This window comes from Lissotriton vulgaris, chromosome 1_1, assembly GCF_964263255.1.
Source record: "Lissotriton vulgaris chromosome 1_1, aLisVul1.2, whole genome shotgun sequence".
Classification (NCBI taxonomy): domain Eukaryota; kingdom Metazoa; phylum Chordata; class Amphibia; order Caudata; family Salamandridae; genus Lissotriton; species Lissotriton vulgaris.
The window spans coordinates 1,558,740,386-1,558,763,397 of NC_141685.1; the positions used below are offsets into that span (position 1 = coordinate 1,558,740,386).

General features: G+C 43.7%; 1 protein-coding gene across 3 annotated transcripts in view; it reads right to left on the reverse strand.

Annotated features, from left to right (window-relative positions):
* Positions 1 to 272: 272 nt before the first annotated feature.
* The window catches only part of NR1H4 (nuclear receptor subfamily 1 group H member 4), a 442,692-nt gene continuing 419,952 nt past the window's right edge, over positions 273 to 23,012 (reverse strand). For all 3 annotated transcript variants that reach the window (XM_086918025.1, XM_086918023.1, XM_086918026.1), the window contains 2 exons: positions 22,369 to 22,482; positions 273 to 1,417 (listed from right to left, as the gene is read on the reverse strand). In XM_086918025.1, the coding sequence (XP_086774151.1) occupies positions 1,179 to 1,417; positions 22,369 to 22,482 (353 nt within the window). In that variant the 3' untranslated portion in view covers positions 273 to 1,178. The remainder of the gene's footprint in view (positions 1,418 to 22,368; positions 22,483 to 23,012) is intronic.

The following is a 23,012-nucleotide window of genomic DNA, read 5'->3' on the forward strand; positions in this document are numbered from 1 at the left end:
CTGTCAGATGTTTGTCCAGATTTTCCTCTTTAGCTGCTTCTTCAAGTTTATGTTTCCAAACTTTATGATGAAACATTAGTAGAACATGGATCTGACGTGTATCCAACACATAACCAACCTTATTTGTTGAGCCCTGTTTGATTCTCAGCTTCACCAATAAACAGGTGTGCGAATTTCTGAGACTTTTTCACTTTCTCAACCAGCACATTTTAAACAACACTCAAACTGCAAATTTGGAATTGGCCACAAATTCATCGTTAGCCACTGTGTTATATTCATTGTCTTTAATGTAGCGTACTGTCGGACTAACTTGTAGATGCATAAAGAGCCATATTGCATGATAAATGATGCATTTTCTTGCAGAGGAAAATAAATATATTATGAATTATGTGCATGGAGCAAGGGAGTATGCATTATTAAAAGGCCGCCATATTTACATCATGTTAGTAAACTATCTGAGTAGTATGCTGTAATTTTATTATGTTTTTTTCCATCTCGATGGAGAAGCTTCTTCTTTAGAGGCTCTTCTAGTAACACAAATTCATTGTTCACAAATTATGATTTAACATAGTTGACTGAATTAATATTTGATAGAATAATGTATCAGTAATTATCGTTTGTGCAAATTAGTGATTATCAGTTGAATTATACACATTGTGATTGTGAATAAAATGAAGAATTAAAATGCAAGGTAGCAAAAAATAAATACAATTCTGTGCTTCAACTACACTGAAAGAAGTTAACCTTGATCCACCGGAATTTTTTTCAAAGTGTTACAAATAGTACTGAAAAATAATATTCTTTTATAGGCTGCTTTTACGTTCTAATTAGTTTTGGGTGGGTTGAGCCATCCTTGAACATTATAAATCTTTCAACTTTATATTAAATATAACACTTCATATTTTTTTAAGACAGATGTAGGTAAGCATGGCCCATACGCCTACACTATTAAATATCAATCCACACGTGCAGGCAAAAATGTACATGTAATGCATAAAACGAAAAAGAACGTTGACCAAATGAAGAAAAAAGTTAACAGTTCCTAAACCAGAACACAGATTCACATATTTGAGCAAATCAAGCTTCTATGCATTAATATACGCTGGTGAAATCCAGCTGCTATTAAGTCCTAAGTATATATATATAGGCTCTCATTTCTCAAATGTATCATGTAGAAATTATTGCACATCCCATATCTCACAGAGAAGAGGTGTAAATTTGTGATCTTTAACTCTCCAAGACATGAGCATCTCTGCATGGTGATGATTAAATGTTCTTAATTCTGTGAGTCGTCCAAGAAGCCGTGCAAAGTGCTGAGGATTGTCTGGGTGGTAAAGCTTGCAGAGTTTCTGTAGAACTTCGAGCAATGGTTCTTGAAGCTTTTCAACCAACTCTTTATTGTTTATGTATTGTCGATCTGTTGAAATAGAAAAAATAAAAAGAATTTTAAACAAGCCAGGTAATATATTAAAAGTTAATTAATGCTTTTGAACATTTTGAATCATATAGTGAACTTAAATGCTGATCTTCATAGTATTTCTACTACTACTACTCAACATCCTCACAACAATAATAATACAATTAGCAATAATAGTAATATTATAGTTTCTAATTGTATTATTATTTCCACAGACATAGTGTAGGAAATTGATGTGTCCTGGTAGTAATCCGTAATATATTCATTTATGTGCAACCCTAGGATTTGACCTCAGCTTGGTTGGAGGCCTGTGAAACAGTCTTTAGTCACTGTTCGCGCGTTTTAAACTGGCATGACCTTTACCTCTATTGTAGCCCAAAGATTCGAAGATCTGTTCTCACATGAGCTGTTAGCACTAGGATGGCAATGGTAGGTGTATACAATTTGATAAATAGAATCCTCAAACATACTGATAGATGTATAGAATGCATCTGCTGTTACCTGATTGGCAATGGAGTGGTTAGAGAGAAACAATCTTCCTAGCAATTTAGACAATGTGCCTTCTGTCCTCCAACCTACACCACTGGGATGGTCTGTTTTATATCCCCTATGTGTTTTGACGCTATTTGACTCCTCAGCGCATGTTGCAAATTGATCAGCATGCAGTTGTAAACCTAAACATTGTTTGTATATCATACTGCTATTGTCTGCTCTAAGCTGTTATTTGATTCTAGATTCAAGTTCTATTATGTCCCCAGTAGTAAAACACGTATAAAATAAGTAGTCTGAAAAGCATAGATCATCAAAGTATACAGGATAAAAAAATGCAATATCATTCTTCTTACTGCACTAAGAGTTAATAAAAATTACCATTTAAAATACCACAATTCAAATCACAAGCCTCCAAACAGTGGGGGTATTGGGTTATATGGTTAAACTGTGCAAAAATGTTCGAATCAATATCTATAATTTGTGCAATAAACGCAATAAAGGGACAAGTAAAGTGCTACATTATCCCAATTACAGATAGATTCGTAAATAAATATTAAAAATAGTTATCTTAAATAAAAATACACCCTTTTAAAATTATAAAACCATTTTAAAAATATTATTACAAACCCTATGTCACATTGGGCCTAATTCGGGTAATTTTCATAGTATTTCCAGAAAATAAAATAAATATGAGGCTATGGGTTAGCAAAACTTTTGAGATCTAATGCATGTCTCCTTCGCTTACAAGCCCACAGGAAAGAAGCTACAATGAAACATACAAAAGGGTCTTGGAGCTTCTTTATAAAAAACAGGGCGAAATGACATTGCTTAGAATTGTGCTGCCTTAAAAGAGGTATAATATATTTAGTTCTCTGTTCCCCATAAAAACGAATAAAGAAAAGGAGGTGAAGGTCAGACTCGGGGGATAAATTATCACATGGGGAAGTAGTCAGGTCACTAAACATGGGCGAATTTTGCGAATTCGCGATCCGCAAATTTGCGGATTTGCGAATTTGCGATCCGCAAAATTCGCGAATTTGTGCGAATTTTTGTTTTTTTGCGTGTTCGCGGGGTTTTTTGCGTGTTCGCGGGGGGTTTTGCGTGTTCACGGGGATTTTTGCGTCTTCGCGAGCCGCTTGCATAGCGAAGTTACCCATGCAGTTGTTTATGGGAGAGGGAGAGAGAGATAGACAGATAGATAGATAGATAGATAGATAGATAGATAGATAGATAGATAGATAGATAGAAAAAGAGAGAAAGAGAGGGAAAGAGAGAGGGAGAGAGAACGAGAGAAAGAAAGAAAGGCCGGATCTCTGAAGGGCCAGATTCCTGAGTTGCCCCTACAGAACATACAGCTTTTTATTTTGAGCAAAATGCATATGAAAATTGTGCTGTAAAGGTCTCTTTTAGTTTAACCCCTCATGACAACTCGAATTGGGTGTATTTGCCATCCTCTTCCTTCTTCCTGTTTTTTATATCTGTAAGTGCTTCCTGATGAGGTTTAATTCCTTGGACAGGTGCCTCGTTGCCTACTTGTAACTATTCTCTGACCCTGCTTCCAGGGTCAGAGCAGGGTCAGAGAATAGTTGCAAGTAGGCAACGCGGCACCAGGAAGCAATTAGCAGCAGGTGTCCAAGTTGAAGTTAATTTGTTTGTAACCCTTTTGTAAAAGGTTACAAAGAAATTAGGTTCAACTTTTGCACATGCTGCTGTAACCCTTGCTTGGCTGAAAATTCGTCCCCGCTGATTCGCGGATTTTACCGCGATTTCGCAAAATTCGCGGATCGCGAAGTCGCAGAAAATCCGCAAATTCGCCCACGAAACGGATTTTACGCCCACCCTTACAGGTCACTGAAAACATAATTTTTCGAAGGGAAACCCAACATCAGAGGGATCAGATTTACATGAAACCTTAAATGGATAAACCTATGCTGCAGGTTCCTTGCCGCCACCAAATACGAATATTCACCCTCTGTCAAGGGGGAATCAAATAATTACATTTTGTAGTTGATTTTGCCTTTTGAATTTCCTTCCCTACATCAGCTAGCTTTGCAACGAATAATGCCTTTAGCCTCTTTTTTAGAAACCTTAAGCATGAACAAGGATTTACATACTAGTCCCAGCGAGTAGAAGGTCATTTTAACATACTCTAGCCAGGGGATTTTATGAACCTTATCCAATAAAATACAATTTTGTATAGTAGTCTGATTAAGGTCCACTGTATAATAATAATAATAATAATAATAATAAAACCAGTTATAAAGCGCATGGTTGCACTAGGGAACAACCCTAATCAATACTGAGTGCCAAAGCATAATCAGGGCTACTCTCGCCAAGTCAGACACATGGGGCAAGTCCAGCTCTAGGTGAGTGATGTTGTTTAAGAATGAGGGAGGGAAGAAGGCGATCCTCTTTAAAAACCCATTCTCTATCTTCTGTAGGGGGTCAGTTGGTACTATGCCCCAAAGCCCTGCCCCATATGTTGTTGCCAAGATTGTTTTGGTAGTGTAAATCTTTTTTGTCGTTTCTAGGGGCTTTGAGCCCAGTGTCTTAGTAAAACTGGAGACTGCCGCCAGGATGCGCTCCATTGTTGTGCCCTGCTACCCACCATGTGTGACCAAGTTTGTTTAGTATCAAAAACAACTCCCAAATATTAGAAGGTGTCCACAACTGCTAGTTTGCGAGTCCCAATATAGAATGGTGGAATATTTTTAGGGAGGGGTGAACCTGAAACTGAGATAAAGGTTTTTGACTTGTTTACTTTAAAATCCATGGATGACATGAAGCTCACATAGTGTCAATTTGGCATTGGAGTGCTACGCCTGTCCTTGCTATCAGGCAGGCATTGTCCGCATAGGCCAGGATTGGCAATGCACCTGAGAGAAAAGATGGAACATCAGGAGTGCACCTTTTCAGGGCGGCATCCACTCCATTGGTGTAAAGTGAGAATAAGAATGGGGCAAGGACGCAGCTTTTCCTGACTCCTCTCATGATCTTAAAAGGTCTAGTGCATTCCCCATCCCTTCCATAGTGGACTGACCCCAACACCTGTGAGTATATTTGGCGTATAGGGATTATCAACCTTGGGTTTATGCCCATCTCAGCCATGGTTGCCCACAGTTTTAGGTGAGCTTCGCAGTCAAAAGCCACAGAGAGGTTCATGAAGGCGACTTATATATTCCCTCTCTTTGCTCTGGTGTATTTAGAGATGATCAGGCTTAGATTTAGGCATTGGTCAATCGTCCCTCTCTCCTTCTGGAATCCATATTGAGATGGCATTAAGATATTATTTTCTCTTGCCCAGTCTTCTCGCTTGTTCAATAAAACCCACCCCAAGAGTTTAGCAGTAAAATCGAGAAGGGAAATAGGGCGGTATTTCTGAGGAATGGATTTATACCGTTTTATAAATTGGAACTATAATACTTGTTCTCCATAATGGGGGTGGGCCTCTCTTGGAGATTTCGTAAAATATATTGGTCAACAGAAGGGGCCCATCAATCTTGATATTCTAGAAAGAAATCAATAGGGACCCCATCTAGCCCTGGCGCTTTGGAGCAACTACATTTGGCCAGGGCAGAACTTATTTCCTCCTGATTAAAGGTCATTGGCTTAAGTGAGACCTCCAAGTGATTAGGCAATTCAGTCCCAGATGGAGTCTCAGATCCAAAGATAGTTTTGAAATGTGCTACCCATGTATCTTCATCCACAAGGTTGTCTAATAGTTTTTCTTGCTCCTTCTTAGAAAAAGGGGCATCAACTATCTCCCAGAACTCCTTACTGCTATTTCTGGATGCGGCCTTAGCCACATTTTCCTAAGCCTCTTCTTTTATCTCTTCTTTCCAATTTGTACGGGCTTTATAATACACCAATCTCAGATCCTTCATCTGAGATTGATTTTTAGGGAATACTTTTAGATCCCCACGAAGGTCCTTTAAGGCCCGGATACAAGTCTCATCGAACCATCGTGATTCAGGTCTCTCCATATTGCTTTGGGTCCAAGTCATGGCCAGTTTAATCTCCTGAAGTATTTCTGCAAAATTACGAATTAAAATCTCTGATGCAGCGTCTTGGTCTAGGCAGGTTATGACCAAATTCAGCTTGTTAGTTACAACTTGCTGAATAATTTTATAGTTTTCTATGTTGTCCCACTAAAGCTGGAAGCCATTTGACCTGGCTAAGATTCATTTTGGAACACTGTCCGTTTGTCTGGAGTGTATTCGAACTCCAAAAAGCTCAAGAAAAAGGCTGCAGGGTCACTTAAAGAAAATATAGTGTTTGTATGAAAAACGTATCCCTGACAATTAGTAGATGCAAATAAAATAAGTGGTTAAAAAACAGAAATGTCTTTGTGATCTATATGATCACAAAACAAGCAAAACACTAGCAGCAGCATGAAGCACAAGTTGTTAAACTCTAGGATGGGTGCTACCAATTAAATTTTTATTAGGTTTGTTTTAGCTGCTTGGATACCCTCTCAAGTGATTAGCCATGCTGTATATATCCGAGTAGATTGATATGAAGAAACCATCAACAGATTTTTGTTTTTGTTCTGGGTTTAAGTGTAGGAAGTTCGCCTTTTCTGCATGGTTACCCTAGAATGTCTGCCATTTTCTGGACCCCATGTTTGCTTGTTTTAGAACTCTGTGCACATCATCTCTGCTAACTAGAAATATAGTGCCTGCGCCCCCCTTTAAACAAGGCTAAATTGACTTAACCTTGATGATCACATTCTACTTTTCTGTAAGACCATAGTACATGGTGTGGAAATACACCCATGGTCTGTAGAGGTAAATACTCCTTGTGGATTGCAGCACATACTGCGCGACATCCACTGCTGTTGCAGTGAAAACATGACTTCAGGCCTACCCTGTGTAGCCTGACAGCAGCAGCTTTAACCCTGCTACCCAGGTCTGTTAAAATCCCCCTTCTGACATGTAGGTGAACCTGATCAAAATATTAAACGAGGCACTTTTAAGTGCAGCTTTCTGCCCACAAGGTATATTTAAGAGTGGAAATATGTGACATTAAAAATGGCATGTCCTGCCAGTGACTGGGCCTATTGTATTGTATTGTATTGTGGTATACTTATATAGCGCAAACCTGTCACCACCAAGGGCATCCTGGCGCTTTCACCCATGATCCAGCAAATTCAGCAGCTCAGCCTGTCCTAGGAAAGAGGTGAGTTTTCAGCGCCTTTCTGAGGCTGAGAGATCCTCAAGACTTCTCAGGGATATTGGCAGGGAGTTCCAGAGTTTGGCCGCCGCTACTCTGAACGAACGGCCACCCATCCTCACTCTCTGGAAGCGCGGAACTATAAGTAGCCTGGATGAAGAGGAACGTAAAGCTCGGGATGGAAGGTACCAGGCAAACATTCTCCGCAAAGGGATTGGGCCCAGGCCATGGATAGCCCTGAACACAATGCACGCTGCTTTGTAGCGAACGCGTAAATGGACCGGCAGCCAATGGAGTTCCTGTAACGCTGCCGTAGAAGAGCTTTGGTAGGGGCGAGAAAGGGCGAGTTTGGCAGCCATATTTTGCACCCTTTGAAGCTTGCCCAGAAGTGTTACCGGGGCCTCCAGAAGTAGTGCGTTACAATAGTCAAGTCGACTTAGGATGGTACTTCGCACTACTTCTGGTCTGGCTTGCTCAGGGAGGAGGGGTAAAACCTTGCGCAGCATGCGGATCAACATCATGCACGTAGAGGTGGTCTTATTTACGTGCAGATCCAGCTGCAGGTTGGGCCCAAAAATGACGCCCAGATTACGTGCCGATTGTGCGGCTGACACCGTCTCTGAAAAAGACGGGGCCAAAAGTCGTCTGGGAGATCTCGGGGAACTCGGTCATTGGAGCAGTACAGGACCTCTGTCTTGGTTCCATTGAACTGTAACGAGTTCAGACGGAGCCATTCCGCTATAGCCTGCATGCACCGGTGGAAGGTCTCCAATGGGACTGCATCCTGTCCCTCCAGAGAAAAGACCAGCTGGGTATCATCCGCATAATTAAATGCGGAGATCCCAAATGATTTAATAAGCTGGACTAGAGGGCGGAGGTAGATATTAAAGAGTATAGGGCTGATGGCTGAGCCCTGAGGTACTCCTTGTCCTACTCTCCGCTCCTCTGAACTGAAGGGAGGGAGTGAAACCCGTTGCTGACGGCTGTCCAAATAGGAGATTAACCAATCCCTGGCCTTATCTTTGACCCCGCATTCTTCCAGCCTCGAAATCAAGGTAGGATGACTGACCGTGTCGAACGCGGCCGACATGTCGAGCAGCACCAAAAATGCTGCCCGACCACTGTCGACTCGCGCTCGCAGATTGTCTAACACGGTCACCAACGCGGATTCCGTCCCATGGGCTGGGCGAAAACCGAATTGCGTCTCGTCCAGCCAGGTGTTCCCTTCTAAGAAGCCGGACAGAGTGCGGGTAACCAATTTTTCCATGATTTTGACTGGAAAAGGAAGCAGGGAGATTGGCCGGTAGTTGGAAAGGCAACCAGGGTCGAGTGTAGGTTTTTTTAAGAGCGGAGATACCACAGCCTTCTTTCAGCAGCCCGGTACCGTCCCTGTTTCAAACGACTGGCAACAGATGGAGTGCAAGGGCTGGAAAAGATCCTCTTGAAACACCTTCCAGAGTTTTGGAGGAAGAGGATCAAGAGGCGAGCCGGATGAAATCGTAAGGGCTAGGCTGCCAAACTCCTCCAAAGAGGGAAGGGGAAAGCTGCTCAGCTGGGGTCGACTGGCCTCAGTCGCCGGAGCTCCCAAACTGAGATCTGGATCCAAGGAGGGAGGAGAAAAGCTACTCAGCTGGGGTCGACTGGCTTCAATCGCCGGAGCTCCCAAACTGAGAGCCGGATCCAAGAAGGGAGGGGAAAAGCCACTCAGCTGGGGTCGACTGGCCTCACTCGCCGGAGCTCCCAGACTGAGGGCCAGATCCAAAGAGGGAGAGGGAAAGCTACTCAGCTGGTGTCGACTGGCCTCAATCGCCGGAGCTCCCAGGCTGAGGGCCAGATCCAAAGAGGGAGAAGGGAAACTACTCAGCTGGGGTCGACTGGCCTCCATCGCCGGAGCTCCCAGGCTGAGGGTCTGGTCCTCTGGTCGGGGTCGACTGGAAGGCGTGGCCGGAGCTTCCAAACAGAGGTGAGCGACCCTCTGCAGGGGTCGACTGGCCATCTCCTCCGGAGCTCCCACACCAGTGGTGGGATTAACTGGGTCCTGCAAAACCCTCCAGGATTTTACGGATTTTCTCCTCGAAGGCATCCGCAAGTGAGTCACAAAGAGCTTGCGATGAAGGGACGGCGCTAGCCACACACGTAGGGTGGGCAAGGTCCCTAACGATTTTAAAGAGGGCCTGTGCCTTGTTTGGGGCCTGATTCAAGGTGGATTCAAGATAGGTCGCTTTAGCCATCTTGATCTGAGCCTTGTATTTTTGTATAGCGGACCTAAACACCGTTTTCTCCGAGCGTAATACTGTTTCCTCCAAGCCCTTTCTGCGCGTTTGCAGTCAAGTTTAAGCTGGCGTAATTCGCTCGTGTACCAAGGGCTAGCTCGATTCACCCTCCCTCGTGACTTCCGAAGGGGTGCCAACTTATCCAGCCAGCTCGATATGGACTGGCAGAAGAGAGTATAGCTCTCTTCAGCTGTGTTGCCAAGCTTAAAGTCCTTACCTAAGATGTTCGGCAATGGAGAGGTTTTGAGAATTCAGGACCAAGGTCTCTCTAGCTTGGCTAGGGATAATCCAGCCTTTCGCGAAATATGGTCCTCTGAAGAAAGGGAAAACATAATCAGAGAGTGGTCTGTCCAAAACTGGCACTTGATATCATCTAATGACACCCACCGTGGGTCCGCAAACACTAAGTCCAGGATGTGGCCCTTTCGATGCGTGGAGGCGTTCACCAACTGTTCCAGATTGATATCTGTACAGGCTTGGCTAAGGGAAAGGAATGCATTGTCCAGTGAACTGCCTGCCCACAGATTAAAATCTCCAAGAATCAATAACTTGGAGTGGGAGCTAGAGAGTTCGTAGATAAGGTCAATGAGGAGAGATATGGAAGGTGCCGGTCCCGGGGGACGATAGCATAGGACACCTGAGCAGAGTATCAGCTCCTGCTGTTTGACTGTAAAACCCATCAGTTCAAATCCCGGTACTTCTAAACCTAAACCAACATTATTACTGATCAGCCTGTAAAAAGCACATAGCAAAGTCAAAGTATAGCTTATATTCTATAATCACTAACATTTGAATTGTACTAGCTACTTCACTTCAATAATTATTTGTATATTTAATAGAAATCCCATCTAACGGTTAAGTCAGATTATTATTAAATATAGAGTAAATGTAACTTTAAAATAATGATCTTCACCCCGAAAGTGAGGTGCATTGTGGGAGTTGTTTGCTGTAGGGCAAAGAGGTGTTGCTGAAAAAGTTTGTAGCGGTACAAAAGGGGTTGGTGGTGGACGGAGCCTCTGAATCAATCAGACACTCACACCCAGTCAAGAGATCTGGGTTTAATCCATCACCGTTCTTTAGCCCACTCTGCCACCCCAGTTCAGATATGGCTATATGCAAATCAGACTGACCCTGTGCCTCATGGGAACAGTGCAGCCCGAACTGCCAAGCCATGTCTTCCCTGGACCGGAAACAAGCTTCCGAGGACCAGTTTCTGGCATTACAGCCGTCTTACGCCCGGCTTGCTTGAATCCAGTGGCAAAGTGAGCAAGGGACTCACGTCTGAGTAGACCCTGCCACACTTATGGCGGCCAAAAGCGGTACAAAAGGGGTTGGTGATGGACGGAGCCTCTGAATCAATCAGACACTCACACCCGGGCTGAAGACGGCTGGAATGCCAGAAACCGGTCCTCAGAAGCTTGTTTCCGGTCCAGGGAAGACATGGCTTGGCAGTTCGGGCTGGACTGTTCCCATGGGGCACAGGGTCAGACTGATTTGCATAAGGCCATGTCCGAACTGGGGTGGCAGAGTGGGCTAAAGAACGGTGATGGATTAAACCCAGATCTTTTGACTGGGTGCAAGTGTTTGATTGATTCAGATGCTCCGTCCATCACCACCCCCTTTTGTACCGCTCTTGGCCGCCACAAGTGTGGCAGGGTATGCTCAGACGTGAGTCCCTTGCTCACTTTGCCACTGGATTCAAGCAAGCCGGGCTGAAGACGGCTGGAATGCCAAAAACCGGTCCTCGGAAGCTTGTTTCCGGTCCAGAGAAGACATGGCTTGGCAGTTCGGGCTGGACTGTTCCCATGGGGCACAGGGTCAGACTGATTTGCATAAGGCCATGTCCGAACTGGGGTGGCAGAGTGGGCTAAAGAACGGTGATGGATTAAACCCAGATCTTTTGACTGGGTGTGAGTGTTTATTGATTCAGATGCTCCCTCCATCACCACCCCCTTTTATACCGCTCTTGGCCGCCATAAGTGTGGCAGGATATGCTCAGGCGTGAGTCCCTCGCTCACTTTGCCACTGGATTCAAGCAAGCCGGGCTGAAGACGGCTGGAATGCCAGAAACCGGTCCTCGGAAGCTTGTTTCCGGTCCAGGGAAGACATGGCTTGGCAGTTCGGGCTGGACTGTTCCCATGGGGCACAGGGTCAGACTGATTTGCATAAGGCCATGTCCGAACTGGGGTGGCAGACTGGGCTAAAGAACGGTGATGGATTAAACCCAGATCTTTTGACTGGGTGTGAGTGTTTGATTGATTCAGATGCTCCGTCCATCACCACCCCCTTTTGTACCGAAAAAGTTTGTAGGGTTGTCCCAGGAACTTTAACTCAATTGGCTATGGAGTGCCCGAAATTCATCCCTACCCACCATCTAGAGGCATACATGTGGCACCCCACAGCAACCCCATTAGAGCATGAAGCACTCTGAAGGACTGGGTCTGCTCCCACTTATATACATATGGCAAATAAGTGGAGACCAAGGGCCTGCTGGCTCACCTAATGTGTGGCATCATGGACACAAACAACTGCAAAGGCCTTTTCCATACAATCCTCTGGTGACCCGTATCAACTGTAACTTAGGCTGGACGCTTCTAGTGGCCTCTGGCTGGCACATCATTGGAGTGTCTAGGTGCCTCCCATGAGGTCCTTGGTTCTTATAAGTATACTACTGTGGTTGTTTTGGCACCAGGAAAAAGTTTTCAAACTGTTGAAAACCTTTGCTACAAAGACAAGAGGACCTACCGTGAAACATACCTGGCAGTTCGATTGCATCAGATTTAATTTTAGATTTGCCCCCAAAAGACTCCAGAATCTCTGAAAAAACAACTAAGTACCTTTCTGTGGTGAAACCGTTTTAAGCAAACACCTGCAAAGCCCCAGAGCCTGAGTGGAACTGACGTGCGGTAGGTGTGCGACTGACTGCAGCAGCAACAATTTTTATGTGCCTTACTGGGAAACAGCTTTTTCCTCACAAAAATGTCCCTTTTTGGATTAAGACAGTGAAACCATTTCATCCCACTTGGTGTGTCCGACCAGCACTTCATTGCAGTTGGCCTCAAATTGTGCCTAGGCCCCGCTCTACCACATCCATTGACCTCCATTGGTGCTTTGCTTTTTGGTGCTATTTTCCCTTACATTTTGTAATGATAAGAAGTGGAATTACCTTACCACATACCAGGAAAGTGTCTATGGCCATTTTCTTTAAGTTCTAACCACTGTGGGAGCTTTAACAGGTTTGCTGGATGTATAATTTTAGGGGGCTTGCCTGTGGCCTATATAACCGCCTTTCGAAAGGAGACTTTGGTGAGGACTTTCTTTTAGGTATTCACTGGAATGTTATTAATTTATTTTTATATTTACATTTGCTTTGCTTCAGCATTTGCACAACACAGTTCCTACTATAAGGCATGTTTCTTCCCTTTCAAATCCTTGGCGAACAAGTTGGCTTAAGTTCATCTGTCTTCCTTTACAGTATAGTCCATTAAAACTCTCACTTAAGAAAACACACTGTTTTGAAATGTTTAGATTTTTTTTTAACCTTTTATCATGTCCCTGGACTGACACATTTCTTTATGTTTTTATATTTCTTTTATTCCAGTAAGCCTCAGCCCATTATCTGAATTTCATAGAATTATATTTGTGAGACCGTAAACATATAACACAGTGTTTGTGATTCATAATCATAATTTAATTCCATTGATTGTGGATTGGACTGAAAAAGACAAACCACCCAAACTCTATTTTGGGAATCTTGTGACAGCTAATAACATTGTAGCAGATAACCTAACAACCTGAAGCTGGACCCAAATAATTCACTGTGATATGAGCTAGCCAAAGAGCTATCATGTCCTTTCATCCAAATTCACAAGCTGTTGGACTTAGCTCTCTCTGCTGCCCCAAATGTTTAATTCAATCCTCCTGTTTTTTTAACTTGTTTTTGTTGGTTAATAACTCTGTGACCACTGCTAACTAGGGCTAAAGTGCTTGTGTTCTCCCACAAAACATGGTACAGTTGGCTTACACCTGTTTGGTCTGTTTAATTTACTTGTAAGACCCTTTATATGGTACTAGGTGTACCCAGAGCCTGTAAATTAAATTATACTACTGGGAAGCACCCCTCATTGTGCCACTCATTGAACATATCCTTTTAAAACAATTCTCAGGCCTGCCATTGTAGGGTGTAGTGCAGTTTTAAATTGCTAATGCAAACTGGCAAATTAGACCTTCCTTTTTAATACATATAAGGCAGAGTGGATTGCTCTTAAAAAGTTGGCCATGTACATTTAAGTGTTACATGTACTGGTTGTGAACAACTCTTTAATGCATTTTTCTCTACTGCAAGGGATATTTCACCCTTAGGATAACATTGGGCTACCTAATAACATTTGATAAGTAATAACTTTTTCTTGGGAACAGGACCAAATATCGTGTTTGGTTTCTAGAGAACTGTAATTTGAACTAGTCTTTAATGGTATTGGTTGAATTTTAAATCACAATTCTGATAATGCTATTTTTTGGAGGAATTTGGCATTTTATTGTCCTAACAATTTGGTGCCTGTTTCCGGGTTCACGTGACTAGGTGTAGTTGGCCTTTGTTTATCTATTCCAGACAGTGCCAGAGAGGGGGAATACGTGTTGGCAGGGTGGGCCATCCTGACCAGATGTGTGAGGTGGAGCTGTCATCTACCACTCTTGTACTTTAATAGGGGCTGTCTCCCATACTCACAAAGAACTTCACCCTAACTTTTTGTGTTCCCGGAAACCTGTGAAGACTGGGCAGGGAGGCAGGAAATTCCAGATCCTTTTGTGGGGAAGGGGACTCCAGAAGTTTCTTTCATTGAAAAGGTAGCACCAGATAAAAAAACAGGACCCTCAGATGCACTCTTCAGTATGCTTCTGCACCTGTGAATACTATAGAAGAATGACTGCTCTGCTGCCAGAGAACTACCTTGCATCTTGAGGGCTGCCCTGCTCTTTAAGAATGAAGACTGGACCTGCTCCCTTCATCCCAGGCAGAGTAACGCCAAGGGTCAGCTGATGACCACATGGTCTAAGCTACAGGGACACACAAGACAAGCTCTGGAGGACTACTTGCAGTTGCTCAGATGGCCTGCTGCAACTGGACCCCCCCTAGACCCTGCTGGCCTCTACTTGAGGGAGTTCAAGATCCCCAAGAGGTGCCTGAGCCTTTGGTTTGCATCAGATGCACTCTTCTGAAGAAAAAGGGAAAAATCATGAAGGTTTAGGCTCTTTGTGTCAGCGAATGGGCTCATTCGAGCCAAGATTTTTCTGACCCAAAAAACCTCCAATGGACCTGACTCCGTGCTACAGGGACCACCAGCGCCATCAGCAATGCAAGATCTGTACTGTGTGGTACAGCATTGACAGCCTGCCAGCCCACAGTAACCACCAATGTGAAGCTCCAGCAACAACTGTCAAAGACACCCAACAGGATCTTCGTGAAACATCGGTGATCATTCACAATACCAGGCCTGCTCTTTGCGCTACAGCGATGACCATCTGTGAAGCTCCATCGCAGTCAGCCAGAACTTGTGACTTCCCCCAGTCTAGCACAAACATATAACTGTGAGTGGCACTTTGTGCTTTTAGGTGCCATACTGACCTAAATCTTTTAAATTGCATATCCCTGGTCTGGGTTTTTGTCCTGGTGTCAAATCATTTATTACATTTTACCATATTTTCTTAAATTGGTGGGGAATTTTACTTGTGTTGTGTTTTCACTTTATTAATTTTTGAGTGTTGCATAAATATTTTACACATTGCCTCCGAGTTAACCCTGATCCTGACTTTTGTCGCAACCGACCAGAGGGTTAAGCAAGGTTAATTTAGTGACTTTTGGTTCACCCTGACAAGGATTGTGGTTGTTCCTCGAGAAGGGTTACCATCCTCCTCAACCATCTACACATTCAAGAACTTCAAAACATTGATGTTTAACTGTGACATTGTATACGTAGACAAAACAAATGCAATGAGCGTCCGAGCATAGGTGCAATGCAGATGATTTGTACAGAACCCTGTTCCCCTCATTTCAGGATGAAAATAAAATGAAACGGTAAATTACAAGCACATTTTCCTTTATGATAGACAAGCGAAGGTATGTCTCCTGTTCACACTAGTGTTTGTGCATAGCATGAAAAGAGAGAGCTGCAGAGGGAGAAATTACAATTGCAGGCTTGGTAACAAAATGTGAACACACCCAAAAAGGGACATACATGCATATCAATGACCATAGAAGCAAGTAGTGATGTCATTAAACTTTAGAGGGTTTGCCTGCATGGTATAGTGGAGGGGACTCCACCACATCTCTCTTCCATAAGATCCCCAATTTCTGACTTCATTAATTCCTTTTGAGTAAAGTTATCTAACAGATTACACAGAACCACAGGCTCTGGACTTAAAATAAAGGGCTAAGCTTCATGTGCAGCACAAGTTACAGGCTCACTTCTCACATGTCTGAATTCACAGTTGCGCTCACTCCCTACAGATATCTGTTTTTCACCACATCTTTCTTGTCCCTCTTCAGAAACAGTCTGACCCTCCTCCAGTGCTCTAAGTTTAACGCACATTTCTTAATGCCCTGTACCGGCATAGTGAAAGCATTGAATAAAGGTGGAGAAACACTCAACAAAAACCATGCGTTGTCTAAGACTTTTCATTCCTGGACTTTGAAACAAGAAAACAATATCAAGAAGAATGGTGCAAGGTAGGCTTACTTTGAGTTCTCCGACATTTCTTTCTGTCCTGGAAGGGAATTCCCTCATGACGTAATGACTGTGACGAGGACGAGTAGAATTAAGAGTAATGAAGATTACTGGTAAGTAATCAGGACATTCCTTCTGCACAACAGAGCCTGCTTCACTCTTTGGCCTCAAGAAAGAGTGCATAGGGAGAATCCTCATTATTTCCCATCCCTGAATTGCTCATATTGGCGGTCCCTGTAATGTCAGGGGCCCTCATAATTTCAAGAGTGGCAAAATGACAATAATTACAAGTCTTTAGAGCAGTTGTCTTCAAACCGTTTGCTGTAGAGACCCCCCATGAAAATGTTTTAGGCGTAATGGACCAGCTCACGACAAATATTTCTAGAACTTGTTAATCCATATCATTGACAACCATAATGTTCTCCAGATAAACGGTCAATCTATGGTTGCACCTCATTAGTACCAGTTTCACACCCAAAAATAGCAATAAGCAACAAAAGGTGACCAATACAGCTTTACAAAGGGCCTTCTACAGAGCGACAACACCTGTTGCTGCTTTTTAGTAACTTTTAAACCTTTTGAGTCAATATTTTTTTGGGGTTAAAACCAGCAGAATATGCGGCACATGATGGATTATGTGGCAAATGCAGCAAATCTATAATAATGCTAACACTGCTGCTGCCACATAGTCACATAATTCCAGTGGCCCTTGGTATAATAGCTGGAATGCATGACGTGCAACTTTACTGCACGGCATTAGAGGAAAACCATACTATATTTCATGGGATGCTGACAGCTTGGCATTTACACCTGTTTGTAACTGGAGGTAGCTGAACATCATTCATCAAAATTAAAACATACATAGTTTTTTTAAGTCTCTCCCGTAAGGTAGCTACATATAAAATAACAGGCAGCTTCAATGAATAATAAATGCCTTTTAAAAATGCACTATAATAAAAACTCTGTGTGAAATCAGAGATCCACAGAATAAAATCGTATTTGGTGCAGTGGAGAATAGTGACTTGTGTATTTTTACTACTGTGAGGTCACAGCCTGTGAAAAGAATGCATCATGCATATGTAAGTCATTATTTTATACTTGCATTACACACAGTATAAGATAGGCTGCTACAAAAGGCGCAAAATGTGCAAAATGTTTTCGATAAAATGGTGCTTTCAAACTATACTGGCTGCTTCCAAAATATTGGGGCTTATTTATAAGCCCCTTGCGCTGCCGCTGAGTCATTTTTTTCCCCGCTCTGGTTGCACAGAGAGCAGACCCATATTCACGAGGCCACGCAAAGTCACTTTGCGTGGCTTTTAATTGGCTCCTATATATGGTGTAAGGCAACGCAGTGAAAGCCGGTGTATTGCTTTACACTGTGTCATGGGGGCCTTCCAGGGGCGTTACCATGGGTTTTCCCCTAGGTTTTGCCACATTGCCAGATTTACAAGGATCTGTAAACCTGAGGATGTGTCAAAACTGTCTGCTGCCCCAGGGGATGCCTAACGAGGAGAAATATCTTTATTTCTCCTCAATTATTTCCTCTTTCTATATGTAGAACTCATAGAAAGAGGCAAAGGCCTCCATGGGTTGTTTTTGTGCAGGAAGGCATGCCTTCTTGCCCAAAAACAATCCTGCCAACAACGCAGACACCCTTGCACCATGGTCCAAGGGTGCCTACGTGGCCATGCACCAAGTTGTGCACCTGCAAAAACGACAGGATTGCACCGTATCTTATGAATACAGTCCATACCTGCCCTTTTGAATTGGCATAGGGCGGCGCAGCAAAAATACTTGTGGAGCAGTTCTACACAATTTCCTTGTAAATGAGACCCTTAGATTGTAGTAATTTCCAGACCCTATGTAATGTAATTTTTTTTAAGCTAACTCTGTGCACTACCACTCAAAAATATTCAGGTGATTCGAACAACTAACTGCAATAGCACTCTCTTAGCCTAAGAAATCAAACCCAGGCAGGCAGCTAAATACACCTTTCAACCAGTGTGCTGCTGGCCTGAAAGAAATGCAAATGTGCACAAAGAGTTAACCTGCAAATCCTTTACATTTGCAGATTAACTCTTTGTGCACATTTGCATTTGTTTCAGGCCAGCAGCACACTGATAGAAAGGCATGTTTAGCTGTCTGTCTGGTTTCGATTTCCCAGCACAGAGAGTCCCTGAGTAACACCCCAGGGAATGTTCCCTGTCCCCACTTTTTTCTCAATTTCTTTCTGTGCTATCTATTTCTCACCTTTCTCTTTCATAACCTGTCTCGTTTGTACCCCTCAATATAACCTTTTTACCTCCCTCACTCTTTCTCTCTGTCTTTTACGCACACACACACGCACACGCCCACACCCACACCCACACCCACACACACACACTGCCTTTCATGCATAAACCTTTTTTCAGCAGGGCCCGAAGTGCTTCGCTTTTACACGGGTAGCTCGGTGGCACCAGGGGCAGGTGGTAGAAGTGGGGACAAATATTGATCTCTGGGTGCTCTACTATTATAAATGCAGTATTAAGGGTTGGAGAGGGTGGGTTGAAACATGCATGCTGGGCACTCTGCCCTTAAGGAGGCAACCAGGCAGCAGCCTGGGGAGGTGTTAGGGATGCTGAAACATGTCCACTGCACACTCTTTCTTAACAAGAGCAGCCCAGTGGCAGCTACAGCAATAAGGGGAGAAAGCAAGGATGGGGCAAGCAAGGGCAGGATGGGGAGAAAAAGTGATGATATGCAGCACTACATTTGAAACTCATCATCATAATAATAGTAATGGACAATGTAAAATTCCATAAAATGCCATGGGCTTGTAGGACAGCCCATCAAAGCAGTTGTGAATCATGGTAAAACTCAGCAGAGTCAATAGCTGAAAGGAGGCTGACCCAAAGCTCACTCTCCCTGTATTACATCCTATCCGAATGTGCTGAATGTACTATTTAAGTTATTGGTAATATGAGGTCTCCTAGACAAGGAAAGCTGGACCTAGCAAGACCTAAAAAAGACGAAAGCAGGAACAAGGAAAAAGGATGGTGCCTGAGTTTTTGCTGTTGAAAGGAAATGTCTGTCTGTCTGTCATTCCTACTGTTGTTGAGAGGTTTACAGTTTACGAATTTGTGTACTGTTTTCATAGGATTCACTGTGATGTCCACATCTGGAGATACGGCATTAGAAATATTATCAGGTAGTATTACCTGGTAATATTAGAAATATTACCAGGGAAGTTGCCTCTGGTACCCCATACAGAACACGTCAGGCTAGTGATGAAATATCCCATAGAGCTAAACTGTATAAGGGTGTCCGAGGAAGCGCCATGCATTACTTTCATAGGTGACAGGTTTCCCCACCACCTCTTCTCATTCAAAGATTCCAATCTTGCAGACGAGTGTTTTATTTTGTTTAATGTTAAAGTATGTAACTCTGTATCGAAATGTTTCTACCATGATCCTATATTAGCTGCTCTTCATCAGAGCCTGGGAACAACTGTAACAAATTAAACAAGTTGACTGGCAGGCTGCATCTCAACACAATGCACGAGATGACAATCTTTAAGCAGAGTGTGGGCACAAATTCGATTTATTGGAAGTAGTTGCAGTAGTTTCATTTCATAAGAATCTTAATGGTAGCTGTACCTTTCCACCTCATATTGCCCAAATGAAATAACAAGAAATGACGTCACACCACCTCTGACACCAATTGATGGCACATTCTATGTACCTTTTCAAATAATTGTGAAAACTATACAATTCAGCATGTTAATTAACATCAATCATCTATTTAAACTTATACGCCCTGCAGAATACCCAAGATCCGGTTCCCGCCCGATACTTCCGGGAGATCGAAGGCCTTCAACGCGCCCTGCTTTGGGATGGCCGGCCCCGCATCGCTATCACGAAGCTCACGCTCCCGTGGTACAATGGGGGTATAGCGTTACCAGATGTACGTAGATATTATTGGGCCTCCCAATTGGCGGCCATTAATCATGGTTTCTATGGTCCGGACAATAACCCTGGATACGCAATGGATAAGTGGCTCTTGAGTGGCGGTAACTATTACAGGGCGCTCTACTCGAGGTCTCTGGACAGGCGGATGTCGGGCCCAACGAAAACGGCGGTCCACATTTGGAAGGCTATCACCAAGGCGCAGGGCTGGCAGGGCAGGCTGACTAGATTCACCCCATTGTACGATTCGGACATCCTGGGCAAATTATGGCACACCAAAGGTTTTGATAAATGGGACCTCATAGGTATCTCCAGAGTGGATGATATGTTGTCGAGAGGTGAGTTTAAGACCTTCTCCCAGCTACAGACTGAATACCAGCTGGGTACTTCAGAATTTTTCCGTTATGCCCAGTTGCGACACGCACTACTTTCTGCTAAGCCTGAGGAGGGTGCGATCCCGGCAAGCTCCCCATTGGAAGACAGGGTGTTGGATGGCCATATGCCTGACAGCGCCATTTCACTGTCTTATAAGAAGCTTATTAATGTTCGCACTGACCTCCTCCTGGGCGTGGGTGATCAATGGGTACGTGACGGGTTGGAAATTGATGATGAAGACTGGCAGAGTGCGGTTTCCTCCCCTAAGGAGGTCGCCATCTCTTCCCGTCTCCGGCTGGTACAGCTTAAGGTCCTGCATAGGGTGTACGTGACTGGCCCCCGGCTTGTGCATATGGGCTATTCGGTCGATGGGCTTTGTTGCCGCGGCTGTGGTGCCCTTGCCACTTTTATGCACATTCTCTGGGAATGCCCCGCCATAGCCTCCTACTGGAGACGAGTGCACCTGATTATGGATGAGGTGACTTGGGTGGTGGTGAATGCGGAAGCTAGGAGATGCCTCCTCAACATTTGGGGACCGACGGACCACAATGTAGCTCAGACACAGTGGGTGACCCTTGGCAACATGGTGGCTAAACGCAATATCGCTCAGAAGTGGGGGGCCTCGGTAGCTCCCATGGTGGTGCAATGGAAAGCTAACATGGACTGCTGCATGTTCAGGGAGAAGACGGTCTATGTTGCCAGGGGTAAGCCCAAAAAGTGGCTGAAGGTGTGGGGGGCCTGGAATGCGTACAGGGGAGACATTTGTGTGCCCCCGGAACCTATCTCCTTGGCGGAACACTTGTCGCCATAGCCTGTGACGCCAACTGTACCACGTTATGCACTTTATCCTGTTTTCTCCTCTCCCCCTTCCTCTTTCCTGGTCTATTCTCCTGTTTCCATGCTTATGGTCCCTATGCTCCCCCCCTGCCCATGCAACAACGCTTCGCTGTTTTCTTCTTTTCCATTGCCACTCTATCTGTGCCTTCCTGGCGCCTCCCTTTTTTCTTCTCTCTTTATGTTCCTTTATGACTCTACAAAACAATAAAATCAAGCTTCATTGTGCTGTGACATCGATCCTTGCACTATTGTTCTCCTGTTCAATTCTGCTGCCTTGCCTCCGGGATGTCAGGCTGAATAGCTGTGTGCACTTTTTCAAAATAAAGGTTTTAAAAAATTTTTTTTTAAAAAAGAAATCATCTACTTAAACCAGCTAAAGCTGAACGTATACATACTTTTTAAATGCTCAGAGGGGGCGATGTAGGTATTTCAGATTCGGTAAATACCGAATCTGTAAGATTCGATATTTACCGATTCTGTAAATACCGATTCGGTATCCCACATTGCTTCCTATGGGCCTTGAAGCCCATAGGAATCAATGGGCATTACCGAATCGGTAATTACCGATTCGGTAATTACCGATTTGTGCAAGGGTGCAGGGGGTGTCACTTTGACACCCTCTGGCACCCCCAAAACAGGCATGTGAGCCATGTGGCACACAGACATGCCCTAAGGGCATGTCTGTCTGTCACATGGCATAGGTGTGCATGCACACATGTGCATGTACACCTGGATTCGGTATTTTAACACCCAATTGGATTGGGTGTTAAAATACCGAATCTGAAGGGCCTGTGGGACAGAAAGTAGTCCCACCTACATCCCAAATTTAAAAATCGGTAAAATTACCGATTCTGTATTTTTGCGATTCGGTAATTTTACCGATTCGGTAAAATACCGAATCGGACAAAAAAAGGTCCCCTACATCTCAGTAGGCCAAATACCGGTCGGAAACGGCCGAAATCGGCCGTTTCCGACCGGTATTTGGTACCTACATCAGGCCCTTAGTGTCTATATATATTTTGATTCAACATCTATCGTACATAAATTTCGGAAAAAAGAGAATTTATGAAATATTAGTATTATCTCTTTCATAAGCTGGTCAAATGAATTAACATAAATGTGGAAAATACCTGGTGTTAGAATTACGACTGCCGTAAGAACGGCATATTCTTCTTGTGTCATCTTGAGTTCTCCAACACTTTTGTAGAAATTAAACATTGGCGTAATGTAGTCTTCAGATATACCTGGACTCGGAAACATAAAAATAAATCCTGAGTAAGGTATTTATCCTCTTGTATTTAGAAAATATTGTAGTCCGCATCAATGTGCACCTACCTATGTGCACCTACCTATATCTGCGACTTTACCAGTTGGGTAACTAGAGTAAGAAATGCACTCCTAAATTCCATTGAATATTCATAGTATCAAACTTCATATCTAGTTGGGTGCAAGAGAACTACTTTAACCCAGTACCCAGAGTTCCTACTGAAGCGATAACAATCACCTTCATAGGAAACATAAGTAGGTTCGCACTCCGCACAGTTTTAGAAAAATAGTTTGGTTGCACCAGTATATCAAAAAAATCCTTAATCATTGATTTAACAACCTCACAAATTGAATTTTAAAATGATATTATGTATGCTTAATTTATAAAAGAAAGAATGATGGTGGCCAAAGCTCTGCTCAGAAACTCTCGCTGCACCGAATACCAAGGCTGAGTCTTGAAACCACCTTGGGCCGTATTACATATTGGCATTGTTTGCGCCCGAGGCAC